We start from the raw sequence: 26089 nt of genomic DNA on the forward strand, positions 1-26089 counted from the left end.
TTCTTCTGATGGTGTGGAAAGAAGATTGACTGATGCCAAATCAAAGCAAACTGCTGCAGTTAATAAATCATTGATAATATGTGATGAAGGCCAGAAATGAAAAGTTAGAAGTCTCATAATTAAAGTGGTGCTATTTGAGATTTGTCTGTGCAGCTATGATGATCTGCTCCTGTGTGGTCTGACGTCTGAGTCTTACATTAGCGAGAATCTTCTGATGAATCTGTTTTTGCTGGGAGCAGGAAGGCTTTAAGCAGAAAGGGAAAGGACTAGTTTATAAATGGAAATGCATTACAGAGCTGTGTGAGAGGAGGAAGTGGATGAGACCAGTATTAACACTGCTGGGATGCTTTTACCATTAATTTGTGATGCCTGTTCAAACTCATCCAATGAATGAAACAGAGAGTACATTCTTAATAATGTTCTTATTTAAAATGTACCATTTTACATTTAGTTTTACTTTATTCACAGACTGCACAAAAATGAAACAATCTTCAATCAATTTATTTTTCCCCCTAACAGCAGGTAAGCCCAGGGCCACACTGACTCCAGGATCAACTATCATACCAGTAGGGGGCAGTGTGACACTGGCCTGCTCTGTGGGGAGCTCTGCTGGCTGGAAATATGAGTGGTTCAGATGTGACCAAAACACTGAAGTTCAAATCAGAACAGATGATCAACAAAACGGAGTAATCAGAGTATCTCAAGGAGGAATCTACCACTGCAGAGGAAGAAGAGGAAACCCAGTTTACTACACTGATAAAAGTGATGATGTCACCATTGAGATAACCTGTGAGTTCAGTCATTTAGTTTGAAATTCACATTCAGACACACAGTGTTAAGTTTTCTCTGCTGAGCTGATGTTTCTGTTTGTATCTTAACTGTTAATAAACAGTTTCCAATAAGGTTGTTGTTAAAGGACGACCCAGCTGGCCTCAGATATTCAGCGGCGAGACGATCAGTCTGACATGTGAGGTGCAGGAAGGAGGTGAAACCACTGAGTGGGAGTATAGATGGAGAGGACCCAAGCAGACCACACAGTGGACTCACAATAATTACTGGATATTCAATGTTTCTGAGTCCAGCAGTGGAGACTACACGTGTAAGAGTCGACGCAGAGATGACTCATATTCTTCAACAGAGTGGAGTGAAGCCTTCAACTTGTCAGCATCAAGTAAGTGATGTTTGTTGTTGAGCTTCATTTTACAAACATAACAATGATCAGCACAGGATGAAGTAAATGTTCTAGAAAGAAAATCATATTGTTTTTGTGAGACACAGACCTGATATTGGACTTTTATTTTTTCAGGTACTTTGTGTAATGAATATTTAGCTGGTATAAACAAGACAGTGATGATTTGTTGCTTCATCATTTGTGTAAAATAATTATATAAATTATTAAAAAGAAAAAAATTTTGTCTTTTATTATTACAAACTCCCTCCACTAAGAGTCCTTTGACCACTTTAAAATACAATAACAGCAAAGTAGCACTTTGTTGCATTATTTTGTGAAATAAACTTTACAGACAATTTTAAATTTTATCTTTAGATGTTTTGTTACTTGCAGCTTGTCACATAAACAAACATTTATTCCCCTTCTTTGTTAAATCTCTGAAAAATGCTCAACATAACACAGTTTGATACAATATTATTTTTGTACCAGCAAAATGATTTCAATAGAGTTTTTAATTTAGCTGAACACTTGGCACATCTCAGCATGGTGTCCAGGCTGTCCGTAAAAAATCTGAGAACACTGGACAAGCCACAGAAAAAAAATGAAGAGCTGGGAGGACTAAGAAACTACAGCAGTGACTGAAGGTCACATCCTTAAGAAATAAAAAATCCAGAGACCTTGAACATATTTATTGTCTTTAAAGCAGCTTCTGAATTATTGAATTAAACAGTTTGTGTTTCTTATTTACAACAGATGTGCTCAGTTCGGAGAGCTCTTCATTTCTAATGATCGTTGGACTCATTTCTGGAATCACATTTATTGTCCTCCTGCTCTTGCTGTATTACTGCATGAAGTCCAAAGGTGAGACTTTTTGTTCCTCTGATCTCAGAGATTTTACTCTTTAAATATTTATGTGCACAGACACAGCATGCATTCCTGGAGTTGGAACTGTTGTATAACGTGTATAAAAGATAACCATGTAAAAGCAAATGTCTTCTTTTAAGTGTTTAATAAAGGTTCAGCTGATGACCAGAGGGTCAGTCAGGATGAAGATCAGCAGCAGGTGTACTCGTCTCTTCTTCATGGTTAGCTTTTCATGTAGTTTAAAAGATTCTGATGCTCTTTGCAACAAGACTGCTGCAGTTGTAACACTGCTGAATTAAACAAAGTTAATAACAGCATTTAATATAAACGTTACTGATGAGAATACTTGATAATAGTAATGATAAGTAGAATAATTTTCTTTGACCTGCAGGTGATCGTTGTGTCTATGAGACAATCAGAGGCTCTAAAAGCACTGACACTGGTACAGTATAAACTTTAATTCATTCACAGCTCATGGAGGCTGTTATAAAATAACTGTGATTATTAAAATAAATAATGTTATTTCAGGTCAAATAGAAGGTGATTCATGTGTGAATCAGCTCAAAGTGATTAACAAGACACGTGAGTATCCAACATAAAATATATTACATTTGCAAAACTGTTTGTTTTTTAAATGCTTTCATTTCATGACCTCAACAGAGCACCGTGGTGACCCAGAGGAGAGCTCTGACTATTGTAATGTCAATCCAAATTCAACCCCAGGTATGAAATCTTTACAGGAGCTCTTTAACTGTTTTATCTGCTCTCTCAGTGTGTTTCACTTGTTTCAGTTAAATTAGACGATAATTTTAATGTCCTGTAGATCTGTTTCAGGCTGAGAGGACATTTTACAGTTTCATGCTGTTGAGCATAGATGCACAGAAAGAGAGCATTCATTTAATGTGCTCTGAATATAACTGACTGTGTCTCATAGATACTACCCCAGCCTTCCTCTTTAGGAAGCTGGGTGACCTGTGTGATGGTCCAGTGGGTTCTTCCTGTGGAAAGTGATTCTTTCTGTTTGAATTATGCGAGCCATGACACGTAACAGTAGGTGGAGCTTCTCCTCGTGACTGAAGAGCCACTTTGGTCCTCAGCCATCAGATCTTATCTTTGTCATGTTCTGTGTTACATCCTGGGAGGCTGTGGGAGTGTGTGGGCGTGGTGTTGTCTTCTCCCTCTCCTCCTCCTTCGTTCTGGCCCCTCCCCTTGTCTCTCTCTGTAAAGCTGCAGACCTAGCTTCGGTACAGGAATTAATTCTCATTGAGGAATTCAAAAACTGCATCACCGAGCGGATGGCGGTATATCTGAACGAGCAGGTCTCTACGTTGCAGCAGACCGCGACCCTGGCTGACGAGTTCGCACTCGTCCATAAAACCAGTGTTGTTAAGCATGAGCGACGCGACATACTAGCAAAGGCTAGCGGTGCTAGTGGTGAGCAAGACACAAGGAGAGAGGTGCCTGTGCCTCGTCCCAGGTCAGACCGGAAGTGTTTCTACTGTTTTAAATCCGGCCATTTAATAGCGGACTGCGAGGCCTACAGGCGGAGACAGCCAGGTTCAACACCACGCAAACCAAAAGGGATAGGGCTGATTAAAAACGCTTCTCCTGGTAGCAGACCACTTAGCACTGAAACGCCTGACGAATGTTTTAAACCTTTCATTTTCAAAGGAGCGGTGTCACTCTCTGGTAAGCCTGGAGATGGGCGTACTGTGACCATTCTACGCGACACAGGTGGTTCACAGTCCCTCATACTGGCTAGTGCACTTGCCTTTGATGAAAAGACCGCCAGCGGCACTGATGTTATTGTTAGGGGCGTTGGAATGACTTATGTGCCAGCCCCCCTCCATCAAATTTGGGTGCAGAGTGACCTAGTAAGTGGCATTTTTCCTGTAGCTGTGTGTCCTTGTTTCCCGATTGATGGTGTGGACTTCATAATGGGCAATGACATTGCAGGTGGGAAGGTTTATCCTACCCCAGAGGTCACAAAGACCCCTGACCCAAACCCCTTGCCAGATGTTTTAAACCGGCAGCACCCGGATGTGTTTCCCGTAGGTGTTCTTACCCGGTCACAGGCCCATCGGCAGGGAGAAGTGGTTGACTTGTCAGGGTCAGTGGTCGGCTCTATGCTGGAGATGGATGTGATGCCCTCTGAGGAGGGGGAGGTGGGTCCTGATGCCAAGGAACTGGCTCAAGAAGTGGCTGGGCCTGCTCCTGAACCCGCAGCCCCCCCTCTCCTCACACGGGAGGCCCTTATTATCGCTCAGAAAGCAGACCCATCGTTAACCAAATGTTTTGCTGCCGTAGATGAGAGTGATCATCTGACAGGAGACAGGAAGCAGACATTTGTTGTATGTGATGGATTGCTAATGCGCAGGTGGACTTCAAAGCCAGGGGAGGACTGGAGTGTAGTCCAACAGATAGTGGTCCCGGCTAGTTTGCGTCAGCACGTGCTACAATTAGCCCATGACCATTCATGGTCAGGACATTTGGGGATAACTAAAACATATGACCGTATTCTGCAGCACTTCTTCTGGCCGGCAATGAAGGCAGATGTTGCGAAGTATTGTAATACTTGTCATACGTGTCAACTGGTGGGCAAACCAAACCAAACTGTGCCCCCCGCCCCACTATGTCCAATACCTGCTGTTGGTGAGCCATTCGAGCATGTTTTGGTCGATTGTGTTGGTCCGTTGCCAAGAACACGAGCAGGCAATCAGTTTTTGTTGACCATAATGTGTTTGTCCACGCGGTTCCCTGAAGCAATTCCTCTGCGGAGGGTCACCACTGCAAACATTACTAAGGCGCTAATCAAGTTTTTCACCACCTTTGGTCTTCCAAAAACAGTGCAAACAGACCAGGGAACTAATTTCTTATCTCGAGCATTTAAACAGACTTTAGCTTCCCTGGGCGTCTCTCATTCTGTGTCTAGTGCTTATCACCCAGAGTCGCAGGGTGCACTTGAGCGTTGGCACCAAACACTTAAGGCCATGCTAAAAAAGTACTGCCATGACACGGGCAGAAGCTGGGATGAGGGTGTCCCCTTTGTACTGTTTGCAATACGCAATGTTAAGCAAGAGTCCTTAGGATTCAGCCCAGCTACACTTGTGTTTGGCCGCGAGGTGCGGGGCCCGCTAAAGATGGTGAAAGAGAGGTTCCTTAGTGGGGGTGTTCCAAAAACTAACGTGGCAGATTTTGTGAAGACATGTAAGGATCGTTGGCAACGTGCTACCTCATTAGCGAAAGAGGCCCTGTGTACTGCCCAGGCATGCATGAAGACGTGGCATGACAGAAAGGCTGTGAAAAGGCATTTTCAGGCTGGGGACAAGGTTTTAGTGTTGCTACCGGTGCCTGGTTCTGCTCTTACGGCCCGTTTTGCGGGACCGTACGTCATAGTGAGGTGTCTGAGACAGATTATGTTCTCAGTACCCCAGAGCGCAGGAGGAAAACACGCCTGTGCCACATCAACATGTTAAAACCCTACCATGATAGGGAAACCCATGAGACTGTTGCCAGTGCGGAAACCTCCAGCTCTGTCTCTGCCACCGTGCTGAGTGTAGAGGCCAGTGCTGACGACGATCTGCATATACTTTCTGAGGGACAACAGTGTGGACGGTTGGCGAATTCAGCTTACTTAGCCAAAGTAACGGCCCACTTGTCTCATCTGTCCCCTTCACAATGCGAAGATGTGCTTAATCTATTGCACTCCTACCCCTCTCTCTTTGGTGATGTGCCCTCGCGTACTAATGTTTGTGAACATGATATCGATGTTGGTGACGCAACCCCAATCAAACAGCACGCGTACCGCTGCCCTATGGGAAAGCGCGAGGTGATGAGGAAGGAGGTCAGTTATCTAGTGGAGAATGGTTTGGCGAAACAGAGTCACAGCCCTTGGAGCTCTCCATGTTTACTTACGCCCAAGTCTGATGACACCCCACGTTTCTGCACCGACTACCGTAAGGTAAATGCAGTGACTGTCACCGATTCTTTTCCACTTCCTCGTATGGAGGACTGCATTGATAACATAGGTCCTGCCACATTTATTTCCAAACTGGACCTTCTTAAAGGATATTGGCAGGTGCCTTTGACCCCCAGAGCCTCTGACATTTCTGCATTTGTCACACCCGACCATTTCATGCAGTACACAGTGATGGCATTTGGCATGAAAAATGCTCCGGCCACATTTCAGCGTTTGATGCAGCTGGTTTTAGGAGACGTGCCTCAATGTAATGTGTACTTGGATGATGTAGTGATATACACAGCCACGTGGGAAGAGCATGTGGCCATCCTACGATCGGTATTTCAGCAACTGGCCGACGCCTCGTTGACTCTAAATCTCGCTAAGTGCGAGTTCGCCAAAGCGACAGTCATGTACCTGGGGAAACAGGTGGGTTTCGGGCGGGTACGCCCAGTGGAGGCAAAAGTCGAGGCTATCCTCAGCTACCCGGCCCCAGCCACTAGGCGGGAGTTAAAGCGGTTCCTGGGCATGACTGGATACTACCGCTGTTTTTGCAAGAACTTTGCGGTAGTTGTGGCCCCTTTGACAAGGCTATGTAGCCCCAAAGTCCCTTTTGAGTGGTCAGGGGAATGCCAGCACGCCTTCGAGTCTGCAAAATCCCTCCTTTGCAGCGCCCCAGTTCTGGCTGCCCCTAACTTCTCTCAGCCTTTCAAGCTGGAAGTCGACGCCAGTGCCACCGGAGCTGGTGCGGTGCTGTTACAAGACGACGCAGAGGGTGTGTGTCACCCAGTCTGCTACTACTCTGTAAAGTTCAAGCGCCATCAGCTACACTATTCCACCATAGAGAAAGAAGCTCTAGCGATGCTGATGGCCTTGCAGCACTTCACTGTGTATGTGGGCTCTAGCTCCTTTCCGGTAACGGTGTATACAGATCACAACCCCCTCACTTTCCTCCAGCGCATGTACAACCACAACCAGCGACTAATGCGCTGGGCATTGCTGGTGCAGGATTATGATCTGGTTATCCAGCACAAGAAAGGGACTGAAAATCTGGTGGCTGATGCACTCTCACGCAGTGCATAGTGATGGGTCTATTCTGTGTTTTGTTTAGTGTGGATATAGGGTGGGGGGAATGTTACATCCTGGGAGGCTGTGGGAGTGTGTGGGCGTGGTGTTGTCTTCTCCCTCTCCTCCTCCTTCGTTCTGGCCCCTGCCCTTGTCTCTCTCTGCCCCTGCCTTCTCCTTTAGGTCACACCTGCTGCTCATCTGCTCTCATTACAACCAATTACCCTCAGGGGTGATATAAGCTGGAGAAGAGCAGTGTGGAGGAGGAGGGAGAGGTTTCTGGTGGTTTTCCTCTGTGCTGGTCAGAGTGTGCTACTGACTTAGGTGTGGAACAGCCTGCTGCGTGTGACCAGCCTTCTGGTGTGTGGCTCTGGTGTGTGAGTAGTGCTTAACTGAGCAGTGATTGCCCATGAGTGACGGCGGCCTTCATTAGTTTGTGTGGCCTGCCTGGATATTGTTTGTTAGCAGCGTTGCTGTCTCTTTCTGTTGAAGCCTTATTTTTGTTTTCTTTGTTGAAGTGGTCATTACCACTTTGGGTTGACCTCCCTGATTTCTTATTAAAGCAGCGGTGCTGTCTCCTTTTGTTGTTGCCATTTATAATTATTGAGGTGTTTGCCTACAATAAAGATCTATTTTATATTAAATACCTCTGCCTGGTGTTCTTTTCATTCCACCTGGATCTAACTGTTACTGTCCCCCACCCTCATCGCCTAGCATTTAAGAGGGGACGTAACATTCTGCCTCCACGTTTCCTTCCTGTCTATGCAGTCTCATGAAGAAAAACATTTTAATGAATGAATACAAACAAAGAATTACGCCTGGGTGGAGGGGACTGATAGGACGAGGATATACAGAAAGATTTGCTAAAGCAGATAATGTAAGAAATGTAAGAAATGAGTGTGAAATAGTAAATCTGTGTGGACTAAAACCTGTTTTTATAAACTCCTTTAATCCAGCTTTTATTGATTATTTTTATTGGTTTCTCTAGAATAATGAAACTGCACACATAAGGTAGTGCATGTCAGAGGGCAGCGTATATCATTTACACACATGTGCATGAGTCTGTTTCACAGCTGTTTGTTATGATTTTGTTTCAGGTCCATAAAGAGCAGCTCACCATCAACAGAACGAGGAAAGTGACTGATGACAACAGCTTCTGTTGAGGAGACAATATGACAGGTTTTACATCACATTATAGCCAAACGTCTAAAATATTTTTAAAATTGTTCTCTGTTGATATATTTTCTGTTTGATTTTAGTCTTTGATTTCCTCCCTGACACTGTGGTATCAGTTTGTTAGAAATAATAATATATGGCATACTCTACACTTAGTGCTCTTGTTTCGTATTTCATCTGGGAGCATTTATAGCTTTCATAGAAAATATATAAAATGTAGATTGCGTAACATTTGATGCAGCAAGAAAACATTTGAAACATGATGTTTAGCAGCTAATAATCTGGTTTTAAATTCAGCTTTTGCTGTGTTAAATGCAGGTAACAGTGAGTATTATTGCTGTTTGTGATCTCCTACATTATATCAGACTTAATGATGCAACACATGCTGTATGGATTTGAATGTATCAGTGAAAGTATTTTTTATGTGTGTGTTTTTATTTCTAGCTATGAGCAGCATTTCTGTTGTATCCTACATCATGTTTGCAAAATAAAACTCAAAACCAAAGGTTTATATTAAGCTTTTATTTAAATTATGCACTATGAACACATCCATCCATCCATCCATCTTCATCCGCTTATCCGAGGTCGGGTCGCGGGGGTAGCAGCCTAAGCAAAGAGGTCCAGACCTCCCTCTCCCCAGCCACCTCCTCCAGCTTGTCCGGGGGAATACCAAGGCGTTCCCAGGCCAGCCGAGAGATATAATCTCTCCAGCGTGTCCTGGGTCTGCCCCGGGGCCTCCTCCCGGTGGGACATGCCTGGAACACCTCGCCCAGGAGGCGCCCAGGAGGCGCCCAGGGGGCATCCTTGCCAGATGCCCGAACCACCTCAGCTGGCTCCTTTCGATGTGGAGCAGCAGCTGCTCTACTCTGAGCCCCTCCCGGATGGCCGAACTTCTCACCCTATCTCTAAGGGAGAGGCCAGCCACCCTTCGGAGGAAGCTCATTTCCGCCGCTTGTATCCGCGATCTCGTTCTTTCGGTCACTACCCACAGCTCGTGGCCATAGGTGAGGGTAGGGACGTAGATCGACCGGTAAATTGAGAGCTTCGCTTTTACACTCAGCTCCCTCTTCACCACGACTGACCGGTGCAGCGTCCGCATTACTGCAGCCGCAGCCCCAATCCGTCTGTCGATCTCCGGCTCCCTTCTCCCATCACTCGCGAACAAGACCCCGAGATACTTGAACTCCTCCACTTGGGGCAGGAACTCATCCCCGACCCGGAGTGGGCACTCCACCCTTTTCCGGCTGAGAACCATGGCCTCAGATTTGGAGGTGCTGATCCTCATTCCCGCTGCGTCACACTCGGCTGCGAACCGCTCCAGTGCGAGCTGGAGGCCCTCACCCGATGAAGCCAACAGAACCACATCATCCGCAAAAATCAGAGATGAGATTCTGAGGCCACCAAAGCGAAAGCCCTCCGCCACTTGGCTGCGCCTAGAAATCCTGTCCATAAAAATTATGAACAGAACCGGAGACAAAGGGCAGCCCTGGCGGAGCCCATCACCCACCGGGAACGAGTCCGACTTATTGCCGGCAATGCGAACCAAGCTCTTGCAACGGTTGTATAGGGATTGAATGGCCCGTAGCAATGGGCCAGACACCCCATACTCCCGCAACACCTCCCACAGGACACCCCGAGGGACACGGTCGAATGCCTTCTCCAGGTCCACAAAACACATGTAGACTGGTTGGGCAAACTCCCATGCACCCTCAAGTATCCTGGAGAGGATAAAGAGCTGGTCCAGTGTTCCGCGACCAGGACGAAAACCGCATTGTTCCTCCTGTATCCGAGGTTCGACTAGCGGACGAACTCTCCTCTCCAGCACCCTGGCATAGACTTTCCCAGGGAGGCTGAGGAGTGTGATCCCCCTGTAGTTGGAACACACCCTCCGGTCCCCCTTCTTAAAGATGGGGACCACCACCCCGGTCTGCCAGTCCACAGGCACTGCCCCTGATCTCCACGCAACATTGCAGAGACGTGTCAACCAAGACAGCCCTACAACGTCCAGCGCCTTCAGGAACTCGGGGCGGACCTCATCAACACCAGGGGCTCTGCCACCAAGGAGTTGTTTAACTGCCTCAGTGACCTCGCCCCCGGAAATTGGCGGATCATACCCCTCGTCCCCAGACTCTGCTTCCTCCTCGGAAGACGTGTCAGTGGGATTAAGGAGGTCCTCGAAGTATTCCTTCCACCGCCCGACAATTTTCTCAGTCGACGTCAACAGCGCTCCGCCAGCACTATACACAGCGCAGGTAGAGCACCGCTTTCCCCTCCTGAGGCGCCTGACGGTTTGCCAGAATCTCTTCGAGGCAGTCCGAAAGTCTTTTTCCATGGCCTCTCCGAACTCCTCCCACACCCGAGTTTTTGCTTCAGCCACTGCCCGAGCCGCATTCCGCTTGGCCTGTCGATACCTGTCGGCTGCCTCCGGAGTCCCACAGGCTAACCAAGCCCGATAGGCCTCCTCCTTCAGCCTGGTGGCTCCCTTCACCTCTGGTGTCCACCATTTGGTTCGGGGATTACCACCACGGCAGGCACCAACCACCTTGCGGCCGCAGCTCAATGCAGCAGCTTCGGCAATGGAGACGCTGAACATGGTCCATTCGGACTCAATGTCCCCAGTCTCCCTCGGAATGCTGTTGAAGCTCTGCCGGAGGTGTGCGTTGAAGATCTCGCGGACTGGGGCCTCTGCTAGACGTTCCCAGCACACCCTCACTACGCGTTTAGGTGCACCAGGTCTGTCCAGCGTCCTCCCCCGCCACCTGATCCAACTCACCACCAGGTGGTGATCAGTTGACAGCTCAGCCCCTCTCTTTACCCGAGTGTCCAGAACATATGGTCGCAGGTCTGGTGATACGATTACAAAATCGATCATCGACCTACGGCCTAGAGCATCCTGGTGCCACGTGCACTTATGAACACTCTTATGTTCGAACAGGGTGTTCGTTATGGCCAAACTGTGATTAGCACAGAAGTCCAATAACAAAGCACCGCTCGGGTTCAGATCAGGGAGGCCGTTCCTCCCAATCACGCCTCTCCAGGTCTCGCTGTCGTTACCCACGTGAGCATTGAAGTCTCCTAGCAGGACAACAGAGTCTCCAGGTGGAGCACCTTCCAGCACCCCCCCCAGAGACTCTAAGAAGGCTGGGTACTCCGAACTGCCACCCGGCGCATAAGCGCAGATGACAGTCAGGACCCGTTCCCCGACCCTAAGGCGCAGGGAGCAAACCCTCTCGTCCACCGGGAAAAACCCCAACGTACCGGCAGCAAGCCGAGGGGATATAAGAATACCCACCCCAGCCCGCCGCCTCTCACCAGGGGCAACTCCAGACTGAGACAGAGTCCAGCCCCTCTCCAGGAGACTGGTTCCAGAGCCCAGACAATGCGTAGAGGTGAGCCCAACTATATCTAGCCGGTACCTCTCAACCTCACGCACCAACTCAGGCTCCTTCCCCACCAGAGAGGTGACATTCCATGTCCCTATTGCCAGTCTTGGCAGCCGGGGGTCGGTCCGCCAGGGCCTCCGCTCCTGGCCGCCACCCAGCTCACAATGCACCCGACCCCTATGGCGCCTCCTGCGGGTGGTGGGCCTGCGGGAGGATGGGCCCATGTCTCCTCTTCGGGCTGTGCCCGGCCGGGCCCCATGGACTAAGGCCCGGCCACTCGCCCTCGGGCACCCTCCCCGGGTCTGGCTCCAGGGCGGGGCCCCGGTAACCCTATCCCGGGCAGGGTAAACTGTTCCCTCGATATTCTCTTCATGGGGGTCTTCTGAATCGCTCTTTGTCTGGTCCCTCACCCAGGACCAGTTTGTCATGGGAGACCCTACCAGGGGGCAAAAGCCCCCAGACAACATAGCCCCTGGGATCCCTGGGACACACAAACCCCTCCACCACGATAAGGTAGCGATTCAAGGAGGAGCACTATGAACACAGACAATTATAATTACATTGAAGCTTAATCAACACACTTATTGGTTCCTTGAAATGCTGCTAATGATATTTTGTGTTAAAGTGTAACAGGACAAGCAGCAAAGTCAGCTTTTTGTCACATTTCTACTTTCCGTCCTCCTCTTCTTCTTTCGTCTTCAACAACTGTGCTGTAAAAATGTCCAAACTTTGGCACAATGATGAACGGATGAGGCTTTATTTACTTAATTATAGTTTTTTCTATCATTGTAGCACTGTCAATAGATTAGGAACAGTGTTATGACTTAAAAAAAATAATTTTCAAAATAAGGCACCACTGATTCTTTGGAATTTAGTCTAAGTCAAAGAAGACGTTACTATCTGTCCCCATAGTTATATATTTTGGGGGGTTGGTAATATTGTATTTCTATTTTATATTCACACCAAGCCCCTGCATGTCCTCCTTGACTACGTCCAAAAACCTTCTCTCTGGTCTTCATCTGTGCCAGCTCCGTCGTCAGCATCCTTTGTCCAAAATATCCCCCATCCCTCTTCTGCACATGTCCAAACCATCTCAGCCTCGCCTCTCTAACTTTGTCTCCAATCCACTCAACCCAGGCTGTCCCTCAGATCTGCTCACTCACTCCTTTCTGTCAGTGCCACCATCTCCAATCCTTACATCGCAGCAGGTCTCACTTCTGTCATGCTGCCCACTATTTCCGAGATGTTCAAATATTTATTTTCATTTGCTTTGTGAGTTTGTCTTTAATTGGACTTATTTAATAGTTGAAAAATGTCGTGTGAGTCTCAGTTTTATTTAGTTTTATTTTGAGATACTCTGATTACTCTTTTTTGTTGATAATCTGCTCTAGGCAAGGCAAGTTTATTTGTATAGCACAATTCAACAACAAGGTGATTCAAAGTGCTTTACAGAGACATTAGAAACAAAAACAAATTAAAAGCATGATTTAAAATTGATTAAAACAAGCAAACAAACAAACTAATTAACAAACAAACAAAACAGTATATAAAATCAAAACAGATAAAATCAGAACAGTAGATAAAATCAGTAGTTTAATGTAAGTTTTGAAGTTGAAGCTTAAAAGTGTGGATTTGGTGCTTTATTCAAATGCAGCTGAGAACAGGTGAGTCTTCAACCTGGATTTAAATAAACTGAGTGTTTCAGCTGATCTGAGGCTTTCTAGGAGTTTGTTCCAGATATAAGGAGCATAAAAGCTGAATGCAGCTTCTCCGTGTCTGGTTCTGACTCTGGGAACTGATAAAAGACCGGATCCAGATGACCTGAGGGATCTGGAAGGTTCATACTGGGTCAGGAGGTCACTGAGGTATTTTGGTCCTAAACCATTCAGAGCTTTATAGGCCAGCATCAGAACTTTAAAGTCTATCCTCTGACGGACAGGCAGCCAGTGTAAAGACCTCAGAGCTGGACTGATGTGGTCCACTTTTTTGGTCTTAGTGAGGAATTTAATTTGAACTACATGTCTTCTAAACTTTAGACTCATCAAAGTAAACACCTCTGGCAGATATGACAGCTGAACACGCTTGTGGCATTTTTTCTACAAGAGAAATCAAATATTCTTCAGAAAGTTCTTCTCATATCTGTTACAGATGTTCCCATAAATGTGTGTCACTTGTAGGTTGCTTTGCTTTCACTCTTCTGTCCAGTTCATCCCAAACCAGCTTGATGGGGTTAAAGTTTGGATACTGTGCTGGACACTCCATGTTTTCAAGCTTCTTTTTTCCTGGGGTAGTTCTGGCATAGCTTGGACTGTCTTTCAGCTTTTATGAACCCTGACCAACTAGGTACCTACCAGAGGGAATTGCATGGTGGTGCAGAATGCTGTGGCAGCTGTTTTGGTTCAGGGTGCCTCTCATTCTGCACAAGTCACCGACCCTGGGTCCAGCACACAGCTGGAGACCATCACGCTTCTTCCTCCATGTTTGACACTTGATGCCACACACTGTGGCTGTTCTGTGTTGCAGTTCTGTAACTATGCAAACTGGGTTTGAGCACTTTAAACAGGCCAGAGTGTCTGGATTTTCAGCAGGCTCCACCACTGTTTCTACTTAAGGCTCAGCACCCCTCCTGACCCAGCACAGATTTAAACCATACAGAGTGGAGGCTGATTGGCCCAAAGAAGGAGGGCAAGAAGATGATTGGACTAGAGTAATGATGTAAGTATAGAGACTGACAGTGATAGTGATGCAGAGAACAGAAAAGCAGACTAACAGCCAGGAAAGCAGATGACTGATTACAGATCTTCCTTACACATAGGCAGCTCAACTTACACATAAGCTTCATTTACAATTATCGTATTGCAGCTTAACGAAAGAGTCACTGATTTAATGATATTTTTCTTTAAATCTGCTAAGTTAATAGGTGTAAGTGGAGGCCAAGCAACGTAACCGGGTTCTTCTTCCTCTTCTTCTATCAGGCCCATGAAGTGTGCTGTACAATGGTTTGAACGATGGCACACTGATGTTGGGACTAACGTTGAAGTCTAGCACAACACACTTACACCTCACCAGGAAACCTAACAAGAAGCAAAAATGTATTTGGAACATTCATACAACATCTGTGTTTCCAGCTGTGCTCTGCTATCCAACAATCAGACTGACAGTGTTTGTCTGTAGTCAGCCTAAAGAATTGTAATGTCTGGATTTACTCTAATTACTATTTCTCAAACAGTTTATGCTGGAGTCATACAGTATTCTTAAGAAATGTATTTTGGATTTGAGTTAAAGTGTCTCTTCAGTTTTATGTCAAAATCATGTAAAATAACATAAGAGATAAGATAAGATAGAACTTTATTAATCCCTCGGGTGGGTTCCTCTGGGAAATTCGGTTTCCAAAAGCACAGCACCGACAGAAGTTACAGAATGTTTTATTTATATATATATATATATATATATATATATATATATATATATATATATATATATATATATATATATATATATATATATATATGTATACATACACACACACACAGACATATATAAATAAAATATACGAAGGGGATAGAATAAATAGGAATAAAAATAAAAATACAAGTGAATTGCACATTCTCTAGCAAAGTTGACCCAGACAACAAAGTAAAGCTAGTTTTTGGCTACGAGCCCGACACGAACCCGACGTATTAGCCAGAGGTCCCTTTCAGAGCCACGGACGTGTTTTATGTACGCGTGGAATACTTTTCTATACAAGATCGCTGCAAAAAGTGCAGCCTTACCTAATGACCACCCTACTGTTACTCATTTTATATTAAGATTTAAAAATGTAGTTGGTATTGGTATAATGAGTAACCTTCAGTAATAGTAACAAATCACACAGCAATAGTACATTCATGTAGTTGTAAAAAGCATGATAATATATTAAGTAATCCAAAGTATTCCGTTACGTTACTCTCATTGAGTAACGGTCTCATGGTCTGTTCTCTAAAACCTAAAAGAGGAATTATGGATTTGATCAACTCGTCCCTGAATGCAGTTGACACCCTCTTCTCAACGAGAAGCCTGGGTTCTTGCTGCCCACTATGATTGAAATGACGGGGCGAGTTGTGACTTCTCAAAATATGCTCATTAAACGTAGATCTTGGAGAAGCTCGCGGCTGACGGGAGTACTCGGACTATGCTCTTCGAATGCAGATTTGAAAGACCAGTGACGGACATTTAGATCAACTGTAAAATTGACATGCAGCTGTTCACACTAAAGGAAAACCATCATCCTTTCATGTGGCTATCATATCGGCGCCAGCTGTGGTCTCAAGGCTGGAGCTGAACAACAAAAAAATCTTTCTTGTTGATAACACACTGTGACTCTTCATCCCATTCCAAATGCCTTCGAACGCTTATCTCCTAGGCCGAGGTCAGACAGCAGGTCTGGGGCCAGCGCGTCAGTTTGTTGGCTTAGCCTCATACTACCGCCGTTTCATGAAGAACTTTGCCACAATAGCCAAACCCCTCCACAAACTCACTAAGAAGTACGCCCATTTTAACTGGACTGCTGAGTGCCAGGAAGCATTCCAGGAATTAAAAAAAATGGCTTACAGCAGCCCCTGTCCTGGGTTACCCACTGGACCAGGGTGACTTGTTCCTTGACACTGATGCCAGCGATTGTGGGATCGGAGCAATTCTCCCCCAAGTGCAAGGGGGCGAAGTGCGGGTCTTGGCTTATGGGAGCAGGCGGCTGTCAGCTACCGAACAAAACTATTGTACGACCAGGCGAGAGCTTCTGGCAGTTGTGGTGTTCACTTCCCACTTCAGACAGTACCTGCTGGGTAGGCCGTTCACTGTCCGGACTGACCATAGCAGCCTCCGCTGGCTGACCAGGCTTAGGGAGCCGGAGGGTCAGCTGGCCCGCTGGTTGGAGAAGCTGGCAGAGTATAACTTCCAGGTGCTGCACCGACCTGGGAAAAACCACCAGAATGCGGATGCACTTTCCAGGAGACCCTGCCGCGCTTCATGCCTGTGCACACTTTCAGAGCCCACCATCAACAGCGGCCAGTTTGAGCATAAAGGTGTGCAGTGTAACTTAGAGGACTGTCGTACCAGCATAACCCCCCCCCCCCCAGGGCAGCCCCCAGTGGGGGTAGTGGGGCCTGATGGTACCAATGGGAAAAGCTGGGTAGCAAGACCAGAGTGTGCACCCGTAGCAGCGGTGGACACCCGCCCAAATATCCACCAGGTGGGTGAGTCACATCACACTAGCTTGTTCAGTGGCTGGACCCCAGAACAGCTCGTGGCTAGCCAAAAGACCGACGTGGATATAGGCCCAGTTTGGGAATGGAAGGAAAAAGGGGGAGGTTGGCCAGTCTGGGCCGATGTAGCAGCATGCAGCCCCGCAACCAAAGCCTACTGGGCGCAGTGGAAAAGACTGTACCTAAAAGATGGAGTACTGGTGAGGAAATTCCACTGTACAGAAAGTAATGTGGTTTTCCCCCAAATCCTTCTGCCTCACGCCTATCGTTACTCAGTGATGCAAAAGATGCACGATGGCCCAGTGGGCAGCCACTTTGGGGCAGAATGGACCCTGGCACACCTGAAGAACAGGTACTACTGGTACAACATGAAAGATGATGTGACCCTGTGGTGCTGCACTTGCACCACTTGTGCTGAAAGGGCGCGGCTCCTAAAACCCCCCAGGCAGCCATGGGTACGGTACGTGTTGGTACTCCCATGGAAAGGATTGCAGTCGATCTGATGGGACTGTTGAACAAAACAGAGAGGCATAACCGGTTCATATTGGTGGTACAAGACTATTTCAGCAAGTGGGTGGAGGCTTATCCAGTCCCCGATGAACAAGCACCCACAGTGGCAGAAAAGGTTGTTGAGGAGTGGGTGTGTAGATATGGAGCCCCACAGTCTCTGCATAGTGACCAGGGCACCAACTTTGAGTAAGCTGTGTTCCAGGGGATGTGCGAACTGTTTGGAATCAAAAAGACACGCACCACACCGTTTCACCCACAGTCTGATGGCCAGGTAGAGCGTTTTAATGCTACCCTTCAGGAGGCCTTAGCCACCACCGCGGAGCGCTGGCACTGGGACTGGGATATAATGTTCCCATATGCTATAATGGCTTATCAGGCAACCAGACACAGCTCCACAGGACTGACCCCAAAAATGATGCTTCTGGGGCGAGAGATAACCGAGCCTATTGACCTGGTCGTGGGTCTGACGACACCCCCAACTGCACTGCACCACAGTATGTGGTGCAACTCAGGCAAAGAATGGAGCTTTCCCTCCAACTGGCACGGGAGGCTCTTGGGAAATCTGTCGAGCGTGTGTAACCGGTGTGATTCTGCGTTGTGTCTGATAAAAAAGGTAAAAGAAAGAAAGACCTCCAAGTAAATAATTTGCCCACTCCAGCTCCTCTCCCACAGGGGAATTGTAGAAAAAGGGCTGGCATTTATTTTTACATTAAACATAAAGTATGCATTTACACGTAACATATTTGACATAAGATAAAACAAAAACAACAACATGAAATCCGACATACCTGATAAAAAAGGTAAAAGAAAGAAAGACCTCCAAGTAAATAATTTGCCCACTCCAGCTCCTACGACCAAATACAAACAGTGGGGAAGAGGGTTAGCTCAACCCACCACAGCTCCCAAGCTAGCAAGGAGTATATATTCATGCTAGCATTTATGGCGCCTAAAACACATTTATGATACACACATACTACACACTTATCACATCTTACAAAAACAGGCTTAATAATGACAATAACTGAACTAAAATCGCAATCATAAACATCAGGGTGGCTAAATATGAATTATGTGTGTTTTTAAGGTGTTGGAAAGAAATGACACCCACCTCTCCCACAGGGAAATTTTAGAAAAAGGGGAGAGGCAAAAGGGGTACACTGTATTTATAGTATTGCACCAAAGAAGAAGAAGAAAAGAATGAGGAGGGGCTCTAACTGATAATGAACACAACTACAGGCTTGGAGGTCCTAAAAGTCAGGTATAAAAGGAGCAGTTTGGGGGGTTTAGAACACATTTTGTGTAATTATAACAATGTGATTTATGACCCTGTTACACGTGCTAAGAGACAGTACGATAAGAACGTCTGCCAAGTTCAGTATCAAGTCGGCACTGCAGTGTGGCATCTGATCAAAGGGACCAAGAGAGTGCGGCACAAGGTTCGCAAGTTCTTGCCTTCCTATGAGGGCCCCTACTTCGTAGTAGGCCTGCTGGATGATTTGGTCTACTGCATTGAAAAGGGGCCCCGAGCAAAGGCTAAAGTGGTTCATCACGACAGACTCAAGCCTTATCACTCAAGAACACCGCTGGACAACAGCTGGGTTTTCCAAGACTCCGACCAGGCAGCACAAGGTGCCTCCTCCAGCGCTTGACGAAAGCGATTCTGACATCGATTTCGGTCCCTTCGACCTGTGGGAGGCCCCATCAGGGGCAGGTCAACCAGATACTGGCGCTTCCCTGAGAACTAACTCTCCGCTACCCGCTCTAGGAGACGGTAGTGGGTTGCGCAAACGTCGTTTCCGTGTTGACGTCAGGGCTGGCGTGTCAGGCTGTGAATCCACCGGTTGTCTGGGCCGGTGAGCAGCCTGAGTAGGAGAGTGGAGGTGGAGGGTAGAAAGCAGAAAGTCCAGGACAACTGGGTTGAGGGAGTCCACCAGCCAGGGAAACTTAAAAAGCGTCTCCTGCAGCAGCCTCTCCACGGCGCGACGCAACCCTTCCCCGGGCTTCTCCCACCACAACTAAAGACAGTGTGTTTTTATTCAACACTGTCCTAAATAACTCCCCTGATGAGCACTGATCAACAGCAGGTGTGTGGCAGGAGCTTCGGGTGTGGCCAGTCCGCCAGCAGAGCCACACCCACCAGGCCTGAAGGCGCCCGCAGAAACACATACACAGACCCGCAAACAGGGAGAAGAGGGACAGCAACACCAAATATACATACAATACAAGACAAGTCCAAAACTGCTCAGGGACCCTGGGTCACTCAGACCCAGGACCTTGACAGAATTGGTTTTCCCTTCGTCAGGAGCACGCGCTGGGCGAATATTCCCACATTCTTGATTTTTAGTTCACAAACACTTGTTGTAATGACTAACTACTCCTGGCATTTTGGAGATGTTAGCTCTTTATACAGTAAAGTTACAGTGGGATACAAATAATATCAGGCTGATCCTGCCACAATTTGTTCCCCCGGTTCAAATTACGGACTAACAGTATCCCACAGTTGTTTATGTTTTTAAACCCATTTTGCACAGAGAGGCCTTTTTTGACAAATGTATTGATAGCAATGTTGAATATTATTACACAGGAAAAAAACAACTATATGTAAAATAATTACACTGTGACGCCTCTGCCTTTCTAAATAGAGGGATAGTAACTGCGTATGTATATGTAAGCGTGTAAAACCTGAAGATAGAGGCAAAATACTGTTAATCTGACTGTCTGCCATTCTGCAATTCATCCCATGTAAACAATAATGTGGCGCACAGCGTGACGTGAAAAAAGGCTCATACCTTTTTGCGTGACGAACTCTGTATTCCTCGTCCACACGTAAACGCAAAAAAGGAGTTTTTAAAAGATCTTCGTTTTCGGTAATTCGAAACGTCGTTTACGTGTGGACAGCTGCGTTTTCAAAAATACCCGTGTAGGTGTGGACGTAGCATAAAACAGTTAGTAGTTTATTTCCTTACTACCTGTAATTTATTGCAGATTACTTGTATTTGCTTAATTGTTTACTAAATGTTTAAGGTGTGAAATAAACAGCAATGGAGCAAAATATGGGTGTGTGCACAGCAAATCCAGCATGTCCAAATTAACACTGTCGGATTTGATTTCAACACTATTAAAGTGTCTATATGGGTCCACACCAGAGAGTGTTAATTTAACTCTTTTTGGAGAGTTGGTACGTTAACTCTGATTTAGTGTTAAACACCAAATCTGTCTGGAGTTGATAATTTAACACTTGGTGTTAAGAGTTTATATATTAACTCTCAAAGAGTATTTTAGTTTAACTACGTAAGAGTTATCTTCTAATTCATTCTAAAAAGCGGGAATTTTACTGTTCTGAACTTCTAGAAATTTATTTTGGAAATAAACATTTACTAAAAAGACGCAATGGTTTTTGAAAAACATTTATTCTGAACTGTGCACCACAATTTCAAAACATTTTCTGAAAGATGTAACAGTATACATGTTCTCACTTTCATTAGAATTTTGTTTATCAAAAGGTCTGACATGGTAAATGCAAATAACAGCATTCTCATCACTTATTTCTTCAATACAATATGCATGTCCTTCATTCATCCCTTTGTGGAACTTCAACGCACTTCTGCTCTCCCCCATATTCCATCTTCACAAGCATATCCTGTGCGGAGATTGAATAAAAATTAGTTGACATTAATTAATGGCACAAATAATCCAGTAAACAATTGCAGCACAGTAAAAAAAAAAAAAAAAAGGAATCCTCTTTGAGCCATTACTTGTGTAAAGTATTTTCCCAAAAGACAAAGACACAGGCAACAGCTAATACTGAACTAAATGTAAAACCTCAACCTTTTTAATTTTTACCTAAACCGTGTGCACAAAACTCTGGAGGGATCTATGCTAACATAGAATCCAGTCAGGACGTCTGCTACTGCTGTTTGCTCATTTTTTTTGTTTTTTTTATGGGCGATCGGTTTCAGGCTTCAAGTAGCACCATTATACCAACATTTAACATTCTAGACATTGTTTTAGGTGTGTTTGACCAAAAGTTTGACTGAAAATTCACATGCAAGCTTTTTTTCAAGGCTGTGGTATTTGCCCGCAGACAATACCTTTCAGCTAGCTAAAACAGAATATTATGCTATCACCGAGCAACATGGCTAATGCCTTTCACACAGCTTTGTCTCAACTCCAAAGAGCCACAGAAGTAAAAGCTCATAATAATAATTGAAACAATCTTTGAAAAAATGACTTACCAAGCATGGCAAACAACTCAAATATGTAGAGCAAAATGTTCTGAAACGGCTTCACTTCAGCTTCGATTGGAGCCGTGCTGGGGGCGGAGTCTGTGAATTTACTGTATTGGTGTCATAGCCCCTGTAGGAGTTCAGAGTTAAGAGGTCAAGAGTTAATGTTTCCATTGTAACACGTCCAGATTTGACATAGAAACACTCATTTTTAACACTCGATTTTAACTACTATCATTTTACACCTCAGAGTTACATTAAAAGAATGTGACTCTACTTAGAGTAAAATTAACTCTACTTTTGCAAGAAGACTATTAACACCAAAACATTTAACACTTTTGAATTTGCTGTGTGTGGTTGGAGGATGTGTTTATGCGTGCGTGTATGCGCGCGCACGCGCGGGGTGGGGGGGAAAGGCATTTTTCTTGTAAAACAAAGGGGAACCCAGCAGAAAAAGTTTGGGAACCACTGCGCTAAATGATTACCCGCTGCAGTTTGAACAGCCTGCAGTTTAAAGTTGGCCAAAGGAAGTAGCTCGCTGTGTGGTTACTGAGTGACAAAGTAACAGCTTTGATCTCTTTTACTACAACAGTTGCAACTATTTTTAAAGCAACAGAGGCAAGCAAGGACGTATGTGTGATCTGGAGTGGGGGGTGGGGGATGTTCACTTCCTGAACTTACTTACTGAATTTGAGAAAATTTATAACCAAAACAGAACTTCATCTTAAAAGACGCTGCAGTGACCACTTTACATTAATGAAGCTCAGTTTTGTCAATTAAGATGACAAATTAAGTATTTTTAGTGAGATTCCACTGTTGTGTGAGAGAGTGCATGGATTTTCTACACCTGCTGTGAACATTTGCGATCTGTGGGTATGACATCTCTGTTTGTCAGCTGATATTTTTTTTAATCATCTATCAAAGCATTTTTAAACACTTATGAAGCCAAGCTAGATGGAAGTGTATTTATTGTATATTTGAAGAAATGTAACGATTTTGTACATCATCGGCAGTAACACCCTACTGATTCTATCTGTAGTATGATGTTAATAGTAAAGGTCTATACTCTTGCTTGCTAGTGTTTTTAATAACTTTTAATGACTATACATTTACAGCAGTTTGAATTAAACATTGTAATTCACAAAAGGTTGATTCTGTTCATCTGAACAGACTGAAAACGCTACGTCTAGATGAACAGAGTTACTTACCTGGATCATTAAGCATGCATCAAGTGTTACTTTCCTCAAGGAAAAGTAATAGATCGTTGGATTTATTGCCATGCTCAAAGTACTCCTAATACAGCCTTTGCACTAGAAATTGTGTTGTGTCTTGACAATTATTTCAATTAATTCCGGTTTTAGTTTTGTCATTAATAAATCACCTTTCCTACTTTCCATAGAACATATGGTAATATTCCTGGGAGGTCATTATTTTCTAAATATGTTGCCCACTCCTTTTTGAAATGTTTGATGAAATGTTGATCTTTAGGTAATCATGTCTTAAGTCTCTAGATTTTAATTAGTGGTGGGTGACTCTTTTCTTTTTTTTTTTTTCATTCGCTGATAGTGATAGAATGAATTAAGTGTCTCAAATAGAGCATTCTAACAATGGATGTATAGTACAGTATAATATAATTGACAATATAATTGACAAATCCCTGAGAGTTGTGGTTAGGAATGCCAAGCATCACAAAGAAAAACATCACTTCATTCAGACTTTCTAAGTTTATTTTACTAAACTGCTACACAGAAGCGAAGAAGACTTTTGTGGTTTGATGGCTCAGGATGTGACTGTGTCAGCAGTCTGAAAGAACATTTTGGTCACTCAGCCAGCTCAGTCTGAGACTGTTTTTTACTGCCAAGCTGAAACACAAACTGTTTTTTTTTGCCCCCGAGCTAACAGTGATTCAGACTGATTTGTGTGTGGCACTAGAGAAGATTTCTTAGGTTGGCATGAAAAATCAGCTGGGGTGGCAAAATCAAAGCCATTTCTTTATTACACATAAGTTTAATATGTACTATATGTGGTTAAAACATTAAATGTCGTAAACACGTTTCATATAAAACATAGTCTGCAACTTTGTTTTCTTTTTCCCAAATAATTAAACATTTCAGTTACATAAATAATGTGAATTTTGATTGTATGTATTATATAACCTAAATAACAAAAATGCATGTAGCCCAATATGTGTAAAAGAAAGCTACACAGCATGAGTTGGATCAGTTATAAACACAAGTCTAACTTAGGTTTCACACTATTTTTAATTAGAAATAAAAAGAAATAAAACAATGATAGCACTGGGCACACAGCTATGGGCAGAACAGTTCCACAAAATACAATATATTTAGTTTTAGAATTTATATTCAGTGTTAATTGCAGCTAGGCTTAAAGTGTGACTGTTAACTTAATAATAAACAACACTGTCATATGCAAAAGTAAAGTGGCTTTAGGGGTGGCAAGAGATTTTTTTTGTTATTTTAGGATAGAAAATGCCTCCACCCCCAGTAACAAGTTGTGTCAAGTAATTTTAATGCAATGTTTCTATCAGTTCAACAAACATCAGCAAACACACAAACTGCTTGGTGCAGTTTCTCTGACAGTTTGTTGTAGCTAAAGGTCCAGCTGCTGAATTTCACAGGGAGAGAGTAAAGCTTACATGTAACATTTAAAGCTCACATGTTATGTATGTTTGGGTCTGTACATGTGACCTTCTGTTTTTTCATATCGTGAAATGTTCTAAAAAATACCTGAATGAGGCAGACTAACTATGTTATTTAAAGGTTGCAGGTTAGTGCAGGATAAACAGGTTAGTTTGCTTCACTGTGATGGATTTAAAGTAAAAGAACAGTGTGAGACTGCTGCACTGTGGCTGTGGTTTCATTCTCAGAGTTTGGTTACATCAAGTGTAGCAGAGACGACTTTGAAGTTAAGCTGATGATGCTTAGATTCATTCCCTGAATTCAACCTTCATACCAACTTTATACCATCTAGAAAAAAGACAGCGTAAACAGTCTACAATCGGTGTAGAGGTGGAAATCATGCCTCACAGGAAGAAGTCCCATAAGTTTAAATGTGTTTGAAAAACTTTTTTTGTCTCTATATTACAAGTAAAATGTTACTGTAATCGAATTACTTTTTCAAGTAACAATTAAAGTACGTGATTACTATTGCAAAAAAGTAATTAGATTACTGTTACTTTCCTATAAGTACACTGCTGTCATGTGAAGGCTGTGTGCAGGCAGTAGTGATGGCAAAGAGGACCCAATGTGCAGACACTTGGAGGCAGAAAGTAAACTCAAAATCAGATTTATTGCTAGATGGCAAACAGAGAACGTACGGTTACGGTGTAACCTTGGTTCTCTTAGTGAGAGACTATCTCTCCACACCGTTACATATTCCATATGTACAGGGTACGACCCCCTTTGGTCGTGGCGTGTGGATATTTCTTTAAGACACTCCGGCACGCCCGGCTACGCCCCACAGCTCACATATAAAACAGCTGTGCAGACGTGACACCGGTGATAGTTTGATCGGAACACGTCTCCGAATGGCCTAACGGTGGAGAGATAGTCTCTCACTAAGAGAACCAAGGTTACACCGTAACCGTACGTTCTCTAGCATATCGAGACTATCTCTCCACACCATTACATATTCCATATGTATGGGGTAACTCTGTAAGACACCCCGCGAGGATACTGTGCAACCGAACTGCCGAGAGTGAAGGTGCCGGGAGTCAGTGACAACGCACCAATAGAGACACCACCCTGGTGAGGGCTTCGCAATGCGAAGGCCGAGCCAGGGGGTGGAGGCAGCAGTCTGCAGACGCCAGACTGGCCAGCAACTGCAGGTCAAGCTAGGGATGTGACCCGTCCATCCTCAAAGTCGAGGCCACCCCAAGCTGTTGACAGACAGGGGGGGGGGGGGAAGGTGAGCTGGCAGCCTAGCCTGTGTAAGTGGAGGGCTGAGCAAGGCGATGACCCGAAGGTCCACCCCCAACACCATTACCACGTGCTTGTCCGCAGACAGAGGAGCCTCAAGAGTGAACTCGCAACGAGACACTCGAGGTCAGACACAAAGTCCCAGCAAAACGCCAGGGCAACACAGCCTACCAAGCCATTCGAGCACAGCAGCTGGGTATCGCTGTGACAGAAGCCTGCGATATGTGGATGACGCCCCAGAAGGGAAGGCGGAGCCGACAGCTGGAGAAGTCAAGTCACAACAGAATCCTGCTTAGCACTAGGCAGTGACACAGTACCAGGAAGAGAGAGCATGTCGCAGCAGGTCGGACACTCAGTGGATGGCCGAGGTAGGACGAGGCCCAGGGCCTGTCCCAGGAGTAGAGCAGCTGACCTGCACCATCCACGACAGGGGAGGTGCTGGAGGTTCAGGGCACTGAGGGCCCAAGTGAGGTGCAACCCAAGATTTGTCAACAGGGCATAACAGCCACTCTACGCAATCCGTAGACAGGGGGCCAGCAAGAGTGGGCCTGATGAGAC

The 26089-nt window shown here is 45.1% G+C and overlaps 1 protein-coding gene across 1 annotated transcript in view; it reads left to right on the forward strand.

Moving 5' to 3' along the window:
* Nucleotides 1-26089, forward strand: part of LOC120718382 (basement membrane-specific heparan sulfate proteoglycan core protein-like) — a 72147-nt gene that overhangs the window by 4919 nt on the left and 41139 nt on the right. The window contains exons 7-8 of the mRNA XM_040006914.1: nucleotides 520-789; nucleotides 893-1171. Of these exons, the coding sequence (XP_039862848.1) occupies nucleotides 520-789; nucleotides 893-1171 (549 nt within the window). The remainder of the gene's footprint in view (nucleotides 1-519; nucleotides 790-892; nucleotides 1172-26089) is intronic.

The sequence above is a fragment of the Simochromis diagramma genome, unplaced genomic scaffold (assembly GCF_900408965.1).
Source record: "Simochromis diagramma unplaced genomic scaffold, fSimDia1.1 OVJJ01000141.1, whole genome shotgun sequence".
Classification (NCBI taxonomy): domain Eukaryota; kingdom Metazoa; phylum Chordata; class Actinopteri; order Cichliformes; family Cichlidae; genus Simochromis; species Simochromis diagramma.